At 40.3% G+C, this 21,732-nt stretch overlaps 1 protein-coding gene across 1 annotated transcript; it reads left to right on the top strand.

Moving 5' to 3' along the window:
• The first annotated feature begins 166 nt into the window (after positions 1-166).
• LOC121862107 lies at positions 167-20,932 on the top strand. Its single transcript, XM_042360093.1, has 14 exons — positions 167-717; positions 2,926-3,103; positions 3,763-4,165; positions 4,484-4,583; positions 5,081-5,285; positions 6,989-7,117; positions 10,707-10,922; positions 12,375-12,567; positions 12,896-13,152; positions 13,387-13,509; positions 13,860-13,978; positions 14,828-14,957; positions 15,462-15,542; positions 16,149-20,932. Exons 2-14 carry the CDS (start codon positions 2,984-2,986, stop codon positions 16,479-16,481), a joined length of 2,409 nt encoding a protein of 802 aa, XP_042216027.1. The 5' UTR covers positions 167-717; positions 2,926-2,983; the 3' UTR covers positions 16,482-20,932.
• The last annotated feature ends 800 nt before the right edge of the window (positions 20,933-21,732 follow it).

Here is a 21,732-nt window from a genome sequence, read left to right as displayed (position 1 = left end):
TGCATGTTACTTAATCATGATGAACATTACCAGTAAGTCGCAGCTTAATCCTGAAAAGCCCGGAGCAGTTTCATGCGCTATTCTGTATTGATTCAGAGGATATATGGCGCCATTGTCCTAGAGACGTTTTCCCGGAGTCTGAACATTTTAGCTCTGGTGTTCTGACTGCCTCCAGCTGGCTTGACTCGCCCGCCAAATATCTTTCTAACTTTGTTTATTCAGCTAGTTCGCCAGGCTGGTGAGGACAGTCGGCTGTATTTTTAAACCTTTCTGCTCTAGCTCTTGTGTTAAGAGTACAGGTTATCGGGGTGAGAATAGTATACGTGTTCATAGCCTTAAGAAGTAACTAGCTGCCGACCCGACCCGACGTATTGATCAACACTCTGCTTTCTGACACACTTGATGATGCCACAGAAAACGAATAGCGGGCCAATGAGAACCTTGCCTCTCTAGCCTTCGGAGTATTGATTGGCCGTCGCGCGCACCAACCAGAGCACATGAGGTAGTTTCCTGAGGTGACCACCAGATGCCTCTACTGGTCCATGGTAAACATCGTCTCAGGAAAGTCAGACAAAACTCAAGGATAAACTGTACGCACGTGTAAAGTCCACCATCTTCAATAACTTCCAGTGAGAGATGACTTTGTGAGGAGGAATTAACCCAGACTGACAAGAATTAACGGGAATATAACATATACGTCTTTGTTGATGAAGCGAGGTAAGTGTTGGCCCTTACAAGTACAATACAAAGCCATTTTAATTTCTTCCCAGTTGAAATTTTTTACCCTAGCTCTTTTATGGTTGATATAACTGCAGGAAACGACACACATTATTTCACTGGATTGTTTGGTGGGATTTGGGGGTTTTGTTTGATACTGTTGACTTAATTATATACAGTAGCTATGAATGGTTTAAGGAACACGTGTGTCAGAGTCTGGTGTGATTCGAGTATTGTACAGGATTATTGGATCATACAAGATAGTAGAATTATCACACAGGTTCACACTGGCTCAACATTTACATAGACATTTCAAGTACTATACAATAATAGTAAACAGTAATTAGATTCAACCATATATTCTACCTTATAAAAACTCATATTATTACACTGGTCTAATCCAAGTATCAATTATCATGTGGCTTTATGGATTATTATATGTATGGATAAGTGTATGTAGAAAAAAAAAGGTTTTGATTCTGCTTGTAGAATACTCCTCCGAAAATTCTTCCGTCACTCAGCTAGGAAGTTGGTAAGGTTAGGTAGGTGTCTTTGGTTGGTTAGGTTAGGAAGTTGGTAAGGTTAGGTAGGTGTCTTTGGTTGGTTAGGTTAGGAAGTTGGTAAGGTTAGGTAGGTGTCTTTGGTTGGTTAGGTTAGGAAGTTGGTAAGGTTAGGTAGGTGTCTTTGGTTGGTTAGGTTAGGAAGTTGGTAAGGTTAGGTAGGTGTCTTTGGTTGGTTAGGTTAGGAAGTTGGTAAGGTTAGGTAGGTGTCTTTGGTTGGTTAGGTTAGGAAGTTGGTAAGGTTAGGTTGGTAAGGTTAGGTAGGTGTCTTTGGTTGGTTAGGTTAGGAAGTTGGTAAGGTTAGGTAGGTGTCTTTGTTGGTTAGGTTTGGTTAGGTAGGTGTCTTTGGTTGGTTAGGTTAGGAAGTTGGTAAGGTTAGGTAGGTGTCTTTGGTTGGTTAGGTCAGGAAGTTGGTAAGGTTAGGTAGGTGTCTTTGGTTGGTGAATTACTGAGTACAGTACTTGAAAGTGGTATAATTATTACCTTTGTCTATCATAATACTGTACATACTTTTAATTAATTTATAGAGTAATAGTCACAATGCAGTATTAGTTTTATTATTCTTATTGGGCAGCACTACATCCAGTACAGTAATGTTGATTGTTGACGTTATAATTTTAGGTTCTTTAATATGAGAGAGAGAAAGAAGGTTATCAGGGGTTACTCACCAGCAGTATTACCTGTCAAGAGAATTTAGATTATCCCTAGTGATATCAGCCCTTGATGTGGAAGGGAGAGTGAGAGGAAGGGAGGAGGAAAGAGTGAGAGAGGATGGGGAGAGTGAGAGGAAGGGAGGTTGAGGTAGGGGAGTTGGTGTAAATGAGATTAGGTCAATTTAGTTTACATTCGTACAGCCTGAGCTCGTATAGTTTGGGTTTAGGTTAGATTAGTTTAGCCAGGGTTAGTTCAGTATAGTCTAGGTTATATTAGTTTAACCTGGGTCAGGCTCTATGGCAAAATACCCCTCACTCACTCCTCAACATCACAGTGGGATGACCTCCTGCCTTGTAGGGGCATACAGTAACCTTGGAGACCTACCACCCATCCTACCTAACTTAACCTCACCTTAACAAACGCGTTCATCTCGCCTAACCTCACATCACTTCACCTAACCTCTACTCACCTAACCTCTACTCACCTAACCTCCCTTACTGTAACTTAACAGGCACTTTAGATAATGGTAGAGCTTGACCCTAAGACAACACTGTAAGTATACATACTATTAACACTAACCCACTAAACCACTTCATGATATATTAAACTGTGATGTCATTTGAAACTGGTACAGGTACCTGTCTGTCATCTGTCAGTATCCAGAACTGTTTTACATCTCAGCCACCAGTTACTTTTTATCTGTCAATCACCAGCAATTTTTTTTTTTTGCTTTCAATCACCATTTTCAACCCCGTAATTTTAACAGGTTACTCAAATTGTGTTACACGAGATAACACCCTTCTCACATGTGTCCCAGGCCGGGGATCGAACCTGGGACATTATAGCAAAAGGCAATGAACGATATTATTTTGTAGACCATTGGAGTTATAATGGTCCTCTAAAGGGGCTCAGATTATGGTAGGATAATTTGTTTGGGCTCACGTATTATTATCATTATTACTAACATTATCATTATTATTGTTGTTATTGTCAGCGTGTGTGAGTAAGAGGAGGTGGGAGGGCGAGGCGAGGAGGATCCCTGGCCAGGAGAGATGAGTGCCTCTGTGGTTAGCGACCTGCACTCAGCCATCCTTACCCCACACCCCCATGTTGTGCGACACATCCTCGACAACCACGCCCACGCCCTCAGGGACCGCCCATCCTGCGACAAGGTGAGTCACTCCTACCCCACGTCCTCTGAGTCAGGGTATTCAATTTTTAGATTGTTAAAAGGTCTTTACAAATAGTTTTTAGTCCAACTGAAGATTAACCACCTTGATGCTAACCTAACCTGACTTGACTTGACTTGACTTATTCTAACCTAAACTGACTTGACTTGACTTATTCTAACCTAACGTGACTTTACTTTTGATATTTTATTTGAGTAACGCCAGACAAGTATCATCATTAATAATTTGTAATCTAAAGAGTTCTGTGGTATATTTTCCTCCTCAATGAGTAAACAAACACAGAACATTCTGTTTCCAATTACAGTCGACAGTCATTGGAAGTGACATTAATTTTCCACTGCACTGAGCTAATGACACAGGAAATGTTTATTTATTATTTTTTCTGATTTTGATGTTCTGGTGTGTGTGTGTGTGTGTGTTTGTGTGCTTGCTTGTTTGTGTGCTTGCTTGTTTGTGTGCTTGCTTGTTTGTTTGTTTGTTTGTTTGTTTATTTTTGGTCTGCTTTTCTGTGAATCAAATTTCAAAATATAACTACAAATACATGAGCACTTCCTCGAGTAACTTCTAACCCCATACTAAAAATATTAAAACAAAAAAAGTATGTTATCAAGGATTTTAATTTTGACCTTTTTCCACTACAGGATGGTTGGTCTCCCCTCCACGTCCTGGCCAAGTCAGGCGATGACTACATTTCCTGCTTCTGTGAACAATTAAGAGAAAACGGATATGAAAGACAGGAGGAGAAGGGGAAACCCAACTGTTTTGTTAACGGCGGCAGAGGTGGGGATCACTCCACACTACCCAAGATATTAACCACGTACGGCGCAAAGACCCGAACCTCGTCACTTCCCAAGAACACGTCGCTCATATCGGAAAGCTTCAAAACACCCCCACACCCACCGTGGGCGTGGGCCAGTGAACCGTCTCAGGAGAGGCACCACCGCGCCCGGATGGCCATTGTGTACATGTTATGTGACGCTGGTGTGGATATCAATGGTCGCGATGCTTCTGGCTTCACCCCCCTCCACTATGCTGCCAGAAGAGGTCAGTCCACACCACCCACACACTGACTCACATCACCTGAAGAGTAGTTATGCTTCTCAGTGTCCACGATTTTCCTCTTTTTCATTTAGTTTTTGTTCTTTTCCTTTTTTCTACCAATATACATTTTGTTTACCACAATATTTGGACAATATTGCTGTTATGATACAAGCAATCTCTATGAAGATCTGTAAAACAGCGTGTATATATGTTTTGAGACACCCTGTATACTGTATCTACAACTTTATTACAAGGTGTTTTGTAGAAAATGCTTTGACCAATATTCTCTAGGTTTGGCAACTACCTATCATGTTTTACCAGGAGATGCAGCTGTGTGTGACGCCCTCCTACAGTGTGGTGCTGACCTTCACGCCCAACACGACGGCGTCTCTCTCCTGGAGGAGGTCGAGGCAGCCGCCAGGTCAGAGCTCAAAGAAAAGAAACTAAATCAGGTCAGGGAAGGTCAGGATTGTTGGATTTGATGGATCATTTAAAATTGGGTTAAGTTAATTTGACTTTTAATTACAAAACATTTAGAGATATTTAACTGGAACCTTAGCATGTGTGTTCATTGGATGATATATGATGAGAAACAGAATCAGTTTGTGTGGGTCGAACATTCTCATTCACAAATTTTTTTTAAAAGTCATAGTAAATCACCCAGTTAATACTTCAAGTCCCCAAACTACAGTCACTACCAAGCTTAAAGTTTGTTTTGAGAGTCATGTATATTTCCATCTCCTCAGATCAACAAAATCCACCAAAACCGACCCCCCCAAATCCTGACAAACTCAGCTACTTTCACCTTGAAAACAGTAAGGAAGATAAAGAAGAAGAGGAGGAGGAGGAGGAGAATAATAAAAATGATGATGATGAAGAAGATATACTAAATGATCCAAGTCAAACACATGCTCACAGGTACCACAACCACCAGCCCCTCACTCCTCTCCACCACAACCATGACCCCTACCACCAGGACGACCATAGTGATGAGGAGGATGATGAATGGGCTGGTATGGATCCCAAGAAGCCCGTGTGCGGTCCTGCCGTGGCTGTGCAGAGGGTCTTCAGGTTCTACTGGCCAGGTCTCTGGAGGGCCGTGGCCTCAGAAAACATCAGCAAGGTAGGGGGGGGGTGTACTGTTGTCAGCACTTACTGAACCTCCAGCTGTCATTAGTCAGCACACACGGCAGTAATCAAGCTCTCGCCACAAACTTGCCAAGGAAGTGTCAGCCCATTGCCTGCCTTTCCATGTATGGGGGTTCTCTTATAAAGATATTATATAAGCAGACAGGAGGTTCAGAGAGCCAGACTGCAATAATAACACAACTACAGTATAACCATTTTTGGACACAGGAACTCTTAATGACATCTTTTCTGTGGTTCAAGATGGCCTTTTTATGTACTGATGTTTACTGGTGTTCCTGTGAATAAGTTAACTGATGCTGTTGTAGAAAACCTAACTTCTTAGCTCTCCCTCAAGTGTGCTCTACAGATGCACTCCACCTCTTGTGTTATCATTACAGATACATTCCAACTTGACAAGTCCAGAAAACTGTGAGGGCAAATTTTTTGGGGTGAGAATTGTGAACTCTGGAACAATCTGCCAGAGAGTGTTGTGACGGCACCTAGTATGAGCGTTTTCAAGGCCAGACTTGACCAACATTGGAACAGGTTCTGATACGATCAGGAGCCAGTGCATCCCCAGTACAATAAGTCCGCTGTTAACGTCATCCCGCTTAACGTTGTTTCAGCACAATGTCGCTAAACTTTAAAGACCAAAAATTCGTTTAACGTCCCGGTGATCCGATACTACGTCGTTTTGCGTCGTCACAGACTACATTTTACGGTGCATCACCTGCTCTCGTCTTAACTCGCTATGCTCTCTCGGCTCGGCGCAGAGTCTCAGTGACTCGCCACCCTCCTCCTCCGCTCCCACCACACTCCTCCCCTCCTGCCATCCGCCTCCCCTCCCGCCATCCGCCTCCCCTGCTTCACTACCCACCACACACTTGCTCTACCACCTCCGCCCATCGGTGAGTACCAATACAAACTTAGTAGTTGTATACAATATGTATGCATTATTTTCCATAGAAATGGCAATGATTTTCTGTACAGTATATGAAATGTATTTCATGGGGCAAAGGGAGGCTCATGAACGTAACTCTCGTATTTTATCTATTTCTTATGGGAAAAATTGATCCACTTAACGTTGTTTCGTATAACGTTGGATTTTTAGGAACATAACCCCGATGTTAAGCAAGGACTTACTGTATCTGCCAAAAGTGCGTATCAGAGACGTGACCGAACGCCCGAGCAGCTAACGAGCCGATCAGTGGTAAAGAGGATAAAAGTAAAAGTGTGTGCCCTACAAGCCACACAATTTATTTCAGCCATATCGGATTTATCTTGAATCGTCTTTGGGTGAAGCTTAACAAGTCTTTTGATTTTCAGAATACACACTACAGCACTTGGTTGGTGACCATCTTCCACTTTATATTTCTTTCATCAAATTTTCTAATGCCATCAAAGTGTTTAGTTCTTTATTGATATGATTTGCATATATACAGTGTACCATAATTGTAAAGTCTTGCAGTACTCAGAGATACTTTAAATTTTTAACATACAGCTAAGCTTTATGTTAGAATGACAAATTTAACTTGCCTCTGTACAGTACAGTATAATGCTAAATTGTCTTTTACTGTATAATGACTTATAATCAAAGAGTCATTGTAATTATTATCCAAGAATTTAATATAATCATAAGGACAATACCTCACATAACCTTTGACCCTTTACAGTATAGGTATAATCTTTGACCATCAGGTTCGCCAGCTAGTGAATTCCTGGTGCCGCGTTGACCTGCATCGGGGAGGCATGAGCCTGCGTGAACTTGCTGTCAGCACTGGCAATGAGACCATCATCTCCCTCCTGCTGAGCATCCAACCCTCCATGGTGGGCACACACACACACACACACACACACACACACATACACACACACACACACACACACACTACCATAGTATTATAGCTCTGCCAGTGAGCTTTATGAATACTGTAACTTTGGTAAATATTGAACAGTTGAAGATAAGGCCTCGGTATTAAAATATCTTCCATCTAACTTCTGGACACTGTTTACTATGTTAGAACTATTTAGGTTACAGCATCATGCAAGTCATAGAATCATCATCATTATTATTTTACGCCCATTTTCTGCGCTTTCTTGGATTAGCTATGATTATGAACCTGATGGCAGCTCTCCTTGCTGTGTGGTCTCTTGCAGCCTCTCATGATCAGATTCTTGTCACTGTGATTTATTTATTGTATTTGGTCCCTGGTTAGGTTCGGTTAGTTTTATGGTGGTTAATTTTTAAGTGAAATAAGTTGTGGTGTCTAATCTTAAAGTGATATATATTGGGGTGTCTAATCTTTAGGTGAAATAAGCTGTGGTATTTAATCTTACGTTGACATAAGCACAGGTATCTAATCTTAACGTGAGATGGGAGGTCCTTATTAGAAGAGTATTCACTACCTGCAGTTTTGCAGTCACGGTCAACTTTTTGTGACCATCCACATAAAAAGTACCTGCATTTAAGTGGATTCCACATAAAAACTGCTCAAAAACTCTGAAAACTCTGGAGAAAATCTACAGATTTAAAACTCCCGATAAAATCTATGGATTTTTAGCTGAAGCATTTTGAAATTTCTTCCTCTTCCTTGCATCATGCATGCACCCATGTGTCCCCGCGCCATTCTCCTGCTTTGTTTCTTCCAGACCAGTGCTGTGTTGTGTTTACTCCTGCCTTTATTGTGTCTTTTCGTGCATGTTGTGGTGTACCCAGAAATTCAAGGCGTGGATTGGGTCAAACGATGAGCAGGACAGGAGGATGTATGCAAGAGCCAGAAACCAAGCAAAGATAGAGTGTAGAAGGGCTGAAACGGAGTTCCAGAGGCTGGTTGCAAGCGAGGTCAAGTCAAACCCAAAGGCGTTTTACCGCTATGCAAAGTCGAAATTAAAAAAGCGAGTAGGAGTATCAGACCTGAGGCTTGAAGATGGTAGTTACGCAGATTCTGACCAGGATAAAGCTGAGGCATTGAACAGCTTCTTTTCCTCAGTGTTCACAAGAGAGGATGCAATTAACCTTCCTGTGTTTGAGGACAGATGGTTTGACACAGCACTGACCCACATTGTGTTCACAGAAGAGGATATTAGAAATAAACTGTCAAAGCTAATGGTCCATAAGAGTCCCGGCCCTGACATGGTGCATCCTAGAGTGCTAAGAGAGTTGTGAAACGAACTTGCCGAGCCCCTGAAGATCCTGTTTTGTAAATGCCTGGATGAACAAAAGGTCCCCAGTGAATGGAAAGTGGCTTATGTGAGTCCTATCTTCAAGAAGGACAATCGTCACTCCACGAACAACTATAGACTGGTGAGCCTGACCAGCATAATATGTAACGTACTTGAGAGTATTATCAGAGATGCCGCAATGGAACATCTACTACGAAACAACCTTGTAAAGGATTGCCAACACGGTTTTATGCCGGGGCGCTCCTGCTTAACACAATTGTTCAAGGTATTGGATATTTGGACCCTTTTTCTGGAATGGGGTGGTAATATCGATAATATTTACCTAGATTTTGCCAGGCTTTCAACCGTGTACCCCACGAAAGGCTGAAAATCAAACTGGAAGGGTACGGAATTCAGGGAAATGTCCTAGCGTGGATAGAAGACTTTCTACATGACCGCAAGCAGTGTGTGGTGATTAATGGCACGAAATCATCATCTGTACCTGTCACAAGCGGGGTACCACAGGGCAGTGCATTGGGCCCGCTGTTGTTTGTTTGTTTCATAAATGACATGCCTGACGTTGTACACTCCTCCATACAAATGTTTGCCAATGACGCCAAGATATTTCGGGAAATCAAGAACCAAGCGGACTGTGAAGAGCTGCAGAAGGACCTCTGTGGCCTCCAAGAATGGTCGAAGAAATGGCTGCTGCGATTCAATGTCACTAAGTGTAAGAGGACGCACCTGGGGCGTACCAACGGTAAGGAGGCGTATCATATGTCCCAACGGGATGAAGAAACTGCACTATTTGAGATTGAATGTGAGAAGGACCTAGGTGTGTACGTTGACAATGAGCTGAAGTTCTCGGGCCATTGTGAGAAGAAGGTAAATCAGGTAAATAAATTATTGGGTCTTATAAGAAGGTCGTTCAGATATCTAGACGGTCCGTCCCTTGTAACGATCTTCAAGAGTGAAGTGCTTCCCCATCTGGAGTACTGTCACCCTATCTGGTCCCCGAGATATGCTAGGGACTGTCAGTTGGTTGAAAATGTTCAAAGGAGGGCCACCAGACTGGTGCCTGTACTTCGGCACCTCAGCTTCCCTGAGAGATAAGAGCGCCTGAACTTGCCTAGCTTATACTACAGACGAGCAAGGGGTGACCTAATTGAGGTGTAAAAGCATCTCAAGGGGCACTCCTCAGTCGAGTGTCCTTACTTGGAGCTGGTGGACGCTCGCCCTACAAAGGGTCACAGCTCAAGATTGAAGAAGCCGCAAGTCCAGAAAACCGTGAGGGCAAACTTTTTCGAAGTGAGAGTTGTGAACTCTTGGAACAATCTACCAGAAAGTGTTGTGACGGCACCAAGTGTGAGCTCTTTCAAGACAAGACTTGACCAACACTGGAGCAGGTTCAGGTACATTCAGGAGCCGGTGCATGCCCATTACTTGCCAACAGTGCATAACAGAGACGTGATTGATCGCCCAAGCGGCTAATGAGCCGATGAATGGTGAAGAGGGTAAAAGTAAGTAAAAAGTATTATTTTATCATTTTTGTAGCCATGAGTTCCCAAACCCAAACAGGGTGGTGCAGCACTCAAAAGGAATCACACTAGCTATAGTATTGATGTAAAATTAGAAGTGATTTGACAAAAGAACAATGGGATTGGACAATCCACCTATTTCTGTTTCTTTTTCATCCTCTGAGTAATTCTCCTTCCCCCAACATCCACCGGCATTAATCCAATCAAGCCAAACATCTCTACCTTTGAAGCTAAGTAAATAAAAATGTTTTATTATGTTAAAATTATTTATTTTTAAAACATTATAATAAATATTTTGTCTCAGTGAACCACTGGAGTGAGTGTGCACCAGCAACGGTTGCTGCGGGTCGCTGGCACAACCTACGTTGCCTAAACACACCGACCCCAATGAACTTTAAGGATGTTAGATAACTTATAAAATAAATAATTTCTTAAAATAATGTGTTATCAAATGTTTTTAAGGAAAATAATTGTTAAAAGATATATAAAAAAAATGTTGAGTCTTGTACAATGCCATGGTTCCAATTTGACCTATTTCCATTATTTCTTATGGGATTAACTCCCCGCTTTAAGTGGATTCGTTATCAGAGGTGTTTATCCGGTCCTAATTAACCAGGGATAATGAGAACCTCCTGTATTAGGGTGTCTAAACTTAAAATGAAACAATAAACTGGGCTGTCTGGTGATGCTAAATATTTGCTTTGCATCTCCCTTAGTGTCTGGTCCACCACTCCCTGGCGGGGAATGTGTCGGCGGTGAGGGAGCTGCTGGAGTCCCCCGCCAGGAAGAAGATCAACGTTGACATCAGGAAGTTGAGTGAACGAGGAGCGCCGTTGTTGTTCTTCCTCATCCGTGGCGGCCAACACGAGCTGATCCGGGAACTGAGGCACCACGGAGCGTCCCTCTACACCCAGATGCTGGATGACTCTATGGTTAGTATGCAGTACAGTGAAACCTCCATATTTTTTATTTATTTATTTTTTTACAGGGATTACCCCACAGGTCACTGACCCACATCGGGGCCTGGGGGGCGAAAATGTAATAATAATAATAATAATAATAAAGAACCATAAAAATTAAAAAAATTAAAAGAAAAAAAAAGATCAAAGTGAGAAACAATACAGTATATGTATGTTGTGTTGTCAATAGTAAGAGAAACAGTTGAGACCCTGCAATTGTGTGTAAATGAGGCAGAAAGTCAGATCATCAACCTGGGACTTGGTAAAAATTTTCGTGATGCCATATGGCAGCAGGGTCTACCATTAGACAACACATTATGATTCCAATATCTTCCCAGGCAGTAGTACCTCCCTGTTTAGTAGCTGCCTACTACCTACTACCATATAATCATTTAGGTGGGGGGGGGGCTGCACATCTAACGGACCCTTGTTATAATGGACTTTCATCTCTATATAGCTTGTTAGATGGGGGGCTGCACATCTAACAGACCCTCGATATATTGGACTTTAATCTCCATATACGTAGTCCGTTAAATAGGTGTTTCACTGTACTGCTGCATTGGTTCATTGTTTCCTTATTATTAAGTTCTGTGGCTTAAAAATAATATACAGTACAGGTAGATAGAACTCAGTGCACATGTGGAAGTTTACTATGAGAAGAAACTTATGAACTGTTCATCAAGAAGAATAAAACGGATGCGACTCATTGAATGTCATGATCTTTGCAAATAGTAAAAATACTGTACAGAATAAATACATGATACATTGTATGAAAGTTGTTTCATGTATATACTGTACTATACTTGGAAGCATAATGTATTGTCTAATGGTAGACCCTGCTGCCATATGGCATCACAAAATTGTGACCAAGTCCCAGGTTGCTGATGTGACTTTCTGTCTCATTTGCACCTTTACTTTTATCCTCTTCACCACTGATCGGCTCGTTAGCTGCTTGGGCGATCGGTCACATTTCTGTTACACACTGCTGGCAAGTACTGGGCATGCACTGGCTCCTGAATGTATCTGAACCTGCTCCAGTGTTGGTCAAGTGTGGTCTTGAAAGTGCTCACACTCGGTGCCGACACAACACTTGCTGGTACATGTAGATTGTTCCAAAAGTTTACACACAATTGCAGGGTTTCAATTGTTTCTCTTACTTAGTCAACGCAACATACATACTGTATATCATTTCTCACTACAGGTGTACTAAACTACTCTGCTAAAAAAAACAGTACAAGTGATGTATTTAGCTGATTATTGTTTAATTTCTCAACATATTTACTGTTGGTTGGACAGTAATACAAAAATTCTTACCTGATGCTTGTATTTTTTTCAAGTTCATTTGGATCATGTTTGTTTCTTGTTGTTGCCATTTTATAAATTACCTGAATGTATTGACCTATATGTTGTCTCTCATTATGTCAGGTGGATGTACCAGTAATCTTCACAGCCCTTGAGTCGTGGATGGAGCCGGAAGTGGTCAAGAGCTTACTCCCGGCTGCAGCCTCCAGAGAAGCGCGACTTTTGGAGCGTGTCTGGAACCGGGGTAAGAACGTCCTCACACAAGCCATAGAGAATGACGTCCACATGGATGCTATTGAGGCCATCGTTGAAGTTGGTAAGTGGAGTGTGTAATTACTTTGTTCATGTTCAGACTTATTTTCCTTTGTAGTGTTGTTGGGTTCATTACCAATCACCGAGTGCAGTATACATCTAGTTATGATAGTTAAACTTAAATGGAAAATAGTTTCTGGTTAATGCTTTAATCAGTAGATCAAAAGGATAATCTAATCAAGTTCTCCAGTTTTATGTGTTTGATTGTTATTGATTTGCTTGTTAATAAAATTATTGTGCCTGTAATTTATGTGATTGGTAACTAAATATTCAAATCACAGACTAATTATAGTAAATATTAATCAGATTTGTTCACATGAAACTGTCCATAGGTGGGCCATCATTACTGTGTGAGCGCGACCCAGAGGGAAAGACAGTGGTGGACGTGGCCCTCAAGAAGAAGCGTCACGACTTAATACAACTCATGGACCGCTTTGTGGCCCAGTGGCTGACCCGCCCTGACCTCTATCCTAGAAGACGTGACCTCTTGGCTCTGCGAGGATTTGGTCGCCTGGAGGTCGTGGCTGAGGCTCAAGAAAGTCTCGAACAGGACATTGGACTCTTCCTGCAAGAGTACAGGAGATGTCAGGTAAAGCTCCTAATAAGGGAATTTTTGGTTTGAGATAACACTAAAGGCAAACTATATGAGATGAAGAATCTGATTTTTTGAGGAGAATTGATGTCAGGTGACTTTTTAAGTTGGGATTTTTAAGTGAAGAATGTTTTAATGTTACACCTAAGAAAAGGGAAATCCTTTACACCAACTGATGACAGATGTGTGGCAGTGCTGTAAGTGCCATCATTTTCACCCTTTACTGTACAGGGGTTCCTGCAGCAGATGTTCCAGGCAGTGAAGGATGGTGAGACTGCCAGAGCCCAGCAGCTTCTCTACTTTGAGAGTGACATATTCTACCTGGTGGACCTTCTGTGGCAAGGAAGGCTGGAGGTGAGTGTGTCCAGAGGTGAAGAATGGAAAGCAGTACATAGAAGTGAAGGTGGAGAAGGGAGAGAAGTACTGTATTGATAGTGGAATCATAATTATATTTGTAATTGTTAACACATCCCTAGATACTTTGTTTATACTGTAACATATTGCTTAATGTTGAAAATTTGCTACCTTTAACAAATTTAGAAAATGACCATATTACAAACTTAACCATGGTTGCTGTGATTCAGTTTTTATGAGCGTGTAACATTATCTTGGGTGTTGATGAAGTGTTAAGAGTGTACAGTATGTGTACTGTATTAAGTTTTAATGACACAGCAGATGTCACTAACAGCATCCATTACCTCCAGGGAGACGGAATGCCGCTCCTCCACTGGGCAGTGTTATACGGGCGGGAACAAATAGTCAACCTCATCGTCAGAGCTCCTCAGGACCGGCCAGCAGCCCACAACAACCACGTCACACCCAGGTAGGTACTGTAGGGTGAGGGTACAGGGTATATGAATATGGCTCTGTTGATTGTCTCTCTTTGAACTGTTTACCATTGCATATGTACATTGTTTGTATACCTGCATTGACCATATACAGTACATGCTGTATGACAATTTTAATGACTAAATATTTATACTGTACATCTTTATCTATTCATCTATTTCATCTATCTATCGATCTCTCCAACTATCTACAGTATCTATCTATCTCTACCTTCAATTAACGATATCTATCTACCTGTCTGTCTATCTATCTAACAGACCCTCGATATAACGGAATTTCCTCTCCATATGGTCCGTTACCTAGAGGCTACACTGTATTAGTTTAAACATCCGTGTCAGCGTGGCGGTGTATTGAAGACACACAGCAGAGACAATCCTTCTTTATCATGGGGAAGACTATTCACTATCACTTCATTGCTTATTTACAAGAATATGTATTTAAGTACATAATGTACAGCAAAACCTCTATTTAATGGACTAAATGGATGTGAAAGTCCGTGGTAAGTTTATAGAAAAGCATCGTTCTTTCTTTGGATATTAAAAATATGTTTTTTCTGCAGTATTCGATGAGTTTTGAATGAATTTGATACTCATTTGTGCCGGAAATCACTATTAATTCACCAAGACTATTATACAGTATTGAGGATCTGTTAGATGTGAAATCTCCATCTAACGGATTTTATAGAGATGTAAATCCATTATAACGAAGGTACATTAGATATGAAACCCCTTTCTAATGAACTATTATAGATATGAATCTGTTATATGGAGGTTTAACTGTACAGTAAGTGCCATTGTGTGATGTAGACTTGCTCCTCGTACAGGTTTTGTCCAGATGATGTGAGGGATCAGTGGAGGAGGACACCCTTGCACTACGCTTCAGGTCTGCCTGATGGGGGAGCTATTGTTGCTGCTCTGTTAGACTTGGGGTCCTCAGAACACGCACTGGATATGGTGAGGAAACTCTGAAAGATGTATTCATGCCAAGATTTTGGCTGATACTGATACTCCGATTCTTAGAAATAGCTGATTTTTTGCAGGTATTGACACTACCAAAATGCACAATTGCAATAATATTGGTAAATACACAATACCGGTACACTATTTCATGTGATACACAAACTATATAAATAAAACATTTAACATGATGCAATATAAGTACAGGTACTATAAATAACAAATATGTATAGTAATTAAATATATTTAAATATACTGTATGTAAAGCTCATTTAACACTATCAATTTCAAAAGCGTGCAGGAAAACCCTTAGATGTTCATATTATATTCCAACATTTTCCTTATTATTAATTTATTTATTTTAAAAGAGTGTGGGATTACCCTAAAGAAGGTTCCTCTAATTCATAGTCCAGAAACTCAATAACTCTGTTCATTGTGTTAAGATGGTGAAGTGTTAGATCACTCAGTCTCATACAGCTCTCATTCTCCTCTCCCTGATAGGATGGTCGAGAACCCTTGGACTTCCGAGATGCCCGAGGGAGTCCTGCCTTACTCAACCTCATGGACAACTTGAGAAATAAGGTCAGGCATAACACATGTAATGAAGTTTTCCTCTATGCACGCTGGCAGTAACAGTGTTAGTTACTGGTGCTAACAATCTGTAATTGATACTGTACGGTACTGTTAATGCTGCTAATATCCTAAATTGTTAGCCAGGCAGAGAGCAGCACAAAAAATTTAAGAGAAAATCTATCACTAGTAATTGCTATTTTTTCAAAATAATTTCTAGTAATAATTTGGTTCCCCAAGTAATGTACAGTCTACATTACAAATGACTGAGGCAGCGCTAATTTCAAATTGCAGCTGTAGAACTTTTTTCTGTGTTTATAGAATGACTTAAAGCAGTCTAAGAGATCTAATATCTCTGCCTCACATTTTCTGAAATTGACAGAAGAAATGAAAAAACATCTGTGAAGTGTCTATAAAATTCCTGCTAAAATTTAACACAAATCTTAAAGTATCTAAAACAACTCTGAATGTTTAAAAGTACTTGATGTTTTTGTTTGTTAATGCAGTTAACCTGAGCACTGTTTCAGCTTTATCCACTTTTGTTTAGTAATATGCATCAGTATTTAGACCTACCGTACTGTATATTACATTTTCTAAAAGAGTCTTGTTTATTTTCAGATATACGAGATGCCACATCCAGATCCTTGGGACCCAGAGATCCTAAGGAGCCATCTTGACAATTTACGACGAGAACGATTCCAGAACCTCCAGCCTCTCCCTCACCACCACAGTCACCACCATCACCACCAACCATACAACAAAGGGTCCCAATACTCGTCGTCCCTCCCGGGCTCCCACAAGTATCAACATGAACTGAGTGGGCACGGATGGCCTTACCCCGCCCACTTCCCCACAGCTCCAGGCAGTAACTTCCACTGGCCACTACCACACCCTGTCAGCCACTCAGCAAAGGAACAAAAAGGAAACCAGAGGCTGTGTTGCATCATGTAGGATCTGTAGGTAATGTCTCCCTCTTGAACTATAAATCTGTCTTGACTAAATAACTTTTTGTTTAAATATCTATCAAGACCTCAAAAATGGGCTTTGACTTGATAAAAAAATTGTCTTTTATTTGATTATGTTTCAAATAATTGTCTGGGTAGATCACAAAAAAATTACAAAAAAATTCAATAACTTTAAGCATATAATTCCTGACCTTAGACATCATATAATGCTTCAGGGGCCCTCTCTGTGTGCACCTAACCAGTCATTACACGACCACCATCAGTCAGCACCACCTAACTGGCTCTCATGGTGTGGGATCATGACACTCAAACATCAAATAGGTTGAGGCTTTTAATTCATAATAGGCTTTGGTTATGTTTACCTGATGTCCACTACATCTAACAGTGATCAAATCAAGAGAGGAAACAAAATATTACCCTCTTCACCACTGATTGCTCGACCTGTTAGCTCCTTGGGTGATCGGTCACTTCCCTGTTGGCAAGTACTGGACAGGTACTGGCTCTCTCTTACACACTGTTGGCGAGTACTGGCTCTCTCTTACACACTGTTGGCGAGTACTGGCTCTCTCTTACACACTGTTGGCAAGCACTGGCTCTGTTACACACTGTTGGCAAATACTGGGCATGTACTGGCTCCAGAATGTATCAGAACCTGCATCAGTGTTGGTCAAGGACTCCCACACATTCTTCCTGATTATATTGTTCAGGATATATTGAAAGTTATCATTATTCTGGCTTTCCACAGCTTCACCAGCTTGACTGTCCCATGGATCAGTCTTTCTCTGAGCTAAAGAGTACTGTACAGTAATGTCTGGCATCTGTTTGCCCTGAAGACTTGACAAGCTTAAATCTGTGAACTCTATTTTAATTGATAGTGTTTCCGAGGCTTTTATTTAGTGATTAAAAGATGATATTATTAAACAGCACAAATAATTTACTTAACTGCACACATATATCTTAAGTCATGAATCACATACATTACAATGTGAGGGAGAGCACAGTAGTGCTGGGGATGATAAGTCTGTTGCATGTAAAAGATTAATCTTTGTGGTCAGTTATGAAAAAAAACGTGAGATATTAAATGTGGTGCAGTTTTACAATTTGATAGACATAACTGTTTTAATATGGCTGTAAAATATGTGATGAGGCATACAACACATAATTATGTCTGCATCATTGAGCTTTACGACTTCCATTCCTGTTGTACTCACTCACCTTGAGAACTTTCATCCGGCTCGTACCAACCAGCCAGAGATGGTGCTACTCTTGACTGGTTCCTGGTTACCATCTTACAGTATTTACTACAAATAAACACCAATACATAACCAAGCTAACAGTCATCTTAGGGTGTTCTGTATAGTAACTCTTATAAACACTGACTTTATAATTCAGTATAGTATAGTTCAGGGGGAGTGAGCAGAGCGTGAAATGTTAAGGTTCCATATTTATGTTAAAAAGTTGTATACGGGGCATTTCTCTTTTTCCCCCCTTTTAACTTCTAGTGGTGAAGACATTTTATGGTTGGTATGGCATTAAAATGGTGTCTCTAAAAACCACAAGAAATTATAGTCTGATGATATTTTAGGTGAACATTTTCCAAGGACAGATGTTTCAATGTGAAGCATAACAAGAAGAGGTTCTACCCACCATCTTGTGATGGCACCACCTGTTTGGGTACTGACCTCATCAGCACAAGGTCCACCAAACTATTAGTGTACAGGTACAGTACTTATGTGCCTCATGCTGGTACATAATTTTGAATTACATGTACAGTATATTTAAAGCCTCTTAATACTTTATAGGTTGTAATACTATAATGTATGTAGTCCTGCCTTCACTGCAGAGTGGTGTGTGCACATTCTAGAGTTTAAAATTATGTATAGATTCACATGCAATAATGTGTACATACAAAGACTAATCATTTCCAAGAATAATTTGTATTTGAATATTTAAAGTATATTGTTGACCCTTCCATACTCTATTTTGATTAGGAAGTTTGTATTTTGTATAGCGGCGCAGATGTTATGGTAGTCTAGACAGTTTTGGTCATGTACTGCATCAAGTATCGCTTACACGAGACATCTTAGTATTTTTTCTACAGTATAATGCAAAAAATGTCTTTACAATGCAGCTATTGTATATCTGTAAATTGTTTACAGTCTATTATTTGACTCCAGACTTATATTTAAAAAGGTTGGCAGCTAAACTTTCATCTTCATTTCAGTCTCATCTGTGCATTTTTCCCATTACTGTATTTCAAAAAAATTCTTGCCTGCTACTGTAGATAAGAAGGCTGTGGCTTAATTAAAAGGAGTCAGTAATTTATTTAAATGATATTCTCCTAGTTATCTAATACTGCTGTACTGTACTGGGCTTTGTTAAGAATGTCTCTGAGCTGCAAAGACTCTGTAGTGTTGTAAGGAAACTATGAGAGGAACTTGTTTGGTGGTGCTGTGAACATTATGTACAGTATATATTTTACAGGTTAACTCTATTGCACTTTATTTGTCATTGGAGTATTTGGGTAAAGTTGAAGTACAGTATATTAAGATATGAAATATGTTCAGCCAAGTAGTGCACATTATTGTAATTTTTAAAGAGAGGCAACAAAGACTTGATGATTATATTCACATTACAAAATTGTGATTGTTAATAAGAGAATGAAGCCTCGTTTACAACATCAGGTTACAGTCTTGACTTATTGTGTCGTCTGTGGTCAATTGCATGGTACTGTATAGAAACCCAGGTATAGACTGATTTTTTCTTCCAAGACGCCTCAGTGAGTAGATTAACACGGCAATTGTCAGATCTTTTCTCTCCGATTTATACAGTATATGTTAAAAGATGAAATACAGAACAATATTCTTGTTAATTATAGATTTTGTTGTATTTGAAAGAATTTATTATACATTATGGTTGCTATATATATTGTGTTTATATCTTTGTCATGTTGGTTATTGTATCTGTACCTGCAAGTAAATAATTACCCCTTTACCAGTTTTGTTGTGCACATTTGTATACTGTTTATTGTATTGACTTATTTATTTTTTTATTTTTTCCTTTTTACAGTGAATACAGTTATGAGGAGAAACATAACATAGATCTTATTTCAGGTAGATTATTGTAGAGGTGCCTTAAACTATATATTCTAGTGATCAAAACAAAGCCTTTTATAGTACTAGTTGTGTTGTGTCAAGTAGCACAGTACACAACAGGAAATACTTTTGTTTTTTCGATCTTGCATAGTTGTTACAGCTCTGACACAGTGTAGCTAGAATGAAGAGCAATTAACACAGATTCTGCCACCCCTAATTTGCTGTTAATTGCCATCATGGTCTTTATTAAGGAGCACAGAACCGAAGTAGGACAAGAGCTGTAAATGAAAAATAGAGCAAAAACAGTTATACTTTGTGAACCTTCAAATAACTATAACATAACTTTGGAACCAGTGAAGATATTGAAGTGATTCAAGTGGCAGATGTTGTAGCATTGTTAGTGGAGATTTAATTGATTCTAGTGAAGGACATCATATACTGTATAAGAATGGGCACACCAGCACTTGTCTTACTTGGGTTCTGTGCTCCCCATATGCAGTTTTAACACTCAGGCTATGGGGGGTAAGGGTGGGATTGGCCATCACCCCTCAGTACAGTAAACCCAGGGTGCGGTGTTAGCAATAAGCTGCCCTGTCGGTATTTACAGTGAATTTTGATTTGTGACCTATTTAATTGTATTTTTTCTCTCATTTATGAGCTATTATATTACTTATGCCCAATGCTAAATTAAGTACTGCACTGTACTATATAAATACTATCACCATTATGGTGTGAGTTTGTAAGTACCGTAAGATATATTTATTAAAAAATTCATTTTCCCCATATTTTCTTTTCATATTTTGTTTATTTTAACATATTCCCCAGTAAAACTTTTATGAGAAAAGCTACATTATGCACCACTAGTATAGCCATCAGAATCATTATAATATTTTAAGAATTATTATATATGATTACAGTAAGTTTGTTGAGTATTAGTAATTATGTAAACCAATGTGTTCATACTTGAGTTGGCCCCAAAAGGTGTGGCTCACATTTGTAAACCATATGAAACACCAGATGATGTAATAAAACTCGACTTCTGGTGAATTTTTACAGAAAATGATGTACAGTACAGTATAGACTCTCTCCAAAAAGTATCTTTATGATTTTGTGTGAGACAATATGACACAATGGCTGGAAGTTTTTGACAACCTTACTGAGACAACAGAAGTAGCAGTGCTCATTTTGGAATTTATCGGACCCCACCGTAAGGATACCTTTTGGAGCGAGTGTGCTTAAGTATTAGTGGAGGTTGAGTGTTAGAGATGTGAGTGTGTTAACAGAATATGAGTGTGTTAACAGAATGTGAGTGTGTTAATATTAAAGTGTTCTTACAGTTTTATTTTGAACTTTACAATCTTGAACCAGATTTTGTACATTATATGTTTTTCTTTCTTTTATCATCTTCACCACTCATCGGCTCATTAGCCGCTTGGGCGATCAATCACGTCTCTGTTATGCACTGTTGGCAAGTAATGGGCATGCACCGGCTCCTGAATGTACCTGAACCCGCTCCAGTGTTGGTCAAGTCTTGTCTTGAAAGAGCTCACACTTGGTGCCGTCACAACACTTTCTGGTAGATTGTTCCAAGAGTTCACAACTCTCACTTCGAAAAAGTTTGCCCTCACAGTTTTCTGGACTTGCGGCTTCTTCAATCTTGAGCTGTGACCCCTTGTGGGGCGAGCGTCCACCAGCTCCAAGTAAGGACACTCGACTGAGTAGTGCCCCTTGAGATGCTTTTACACCTCAATTAGGTCCCCCCCTTGCTTGTCTGTAGTATAAGCTAGGCAAGTTCAAGCGCTCCAATCTCTCAGGGTAGTTGAGGTGCCGAAGTGCAGGCACCAGTCTGGTGGCCCTCCTTTGAACATATTCAACCAACTGACAGTCCCCAGCGTATCTCGGGGACCAGACGGGGTGACAGTACTCCAGATGGGGAAGAAGCACTTCACTCTTGAAGATCGTTACAAGGGACTGACCGTCTAGATATCTGAACGACCTTATAAGACCCAATAATTTATTTGCCTGATTTACCTTCTTCTCAAAATGGCCCGAGAACTTCAGGTCATTGTCAACATACACACCTAGGTCCTTCTCACATTCAGTCTCAATAGTGCGGTTTCTTCATCCCGTTGGGACATATGA

The sequence above is a fragment of the Homarus americanus genome, unplaced genomic scaffold (genome assembly GCF_018991925.1).
Source record: "Homarus americanus isolate GMGI-L3 unplaced genomic scaffold, GMGI_Hamer_2.0 scaffold25013, whole genome shotgun sequence".
Taxonomy (NCBI): Eukaryota; Metazoa; Arthropoda; class Malacostraca; order Decapoda; family Nephropidae; genus Homarus; species Homarus americanus.
The sequence above is the reverse complement of the archived record's forward strand: the minus strand, read 5'-3'. Positions and strand labels throughout refer to the sequence as shown.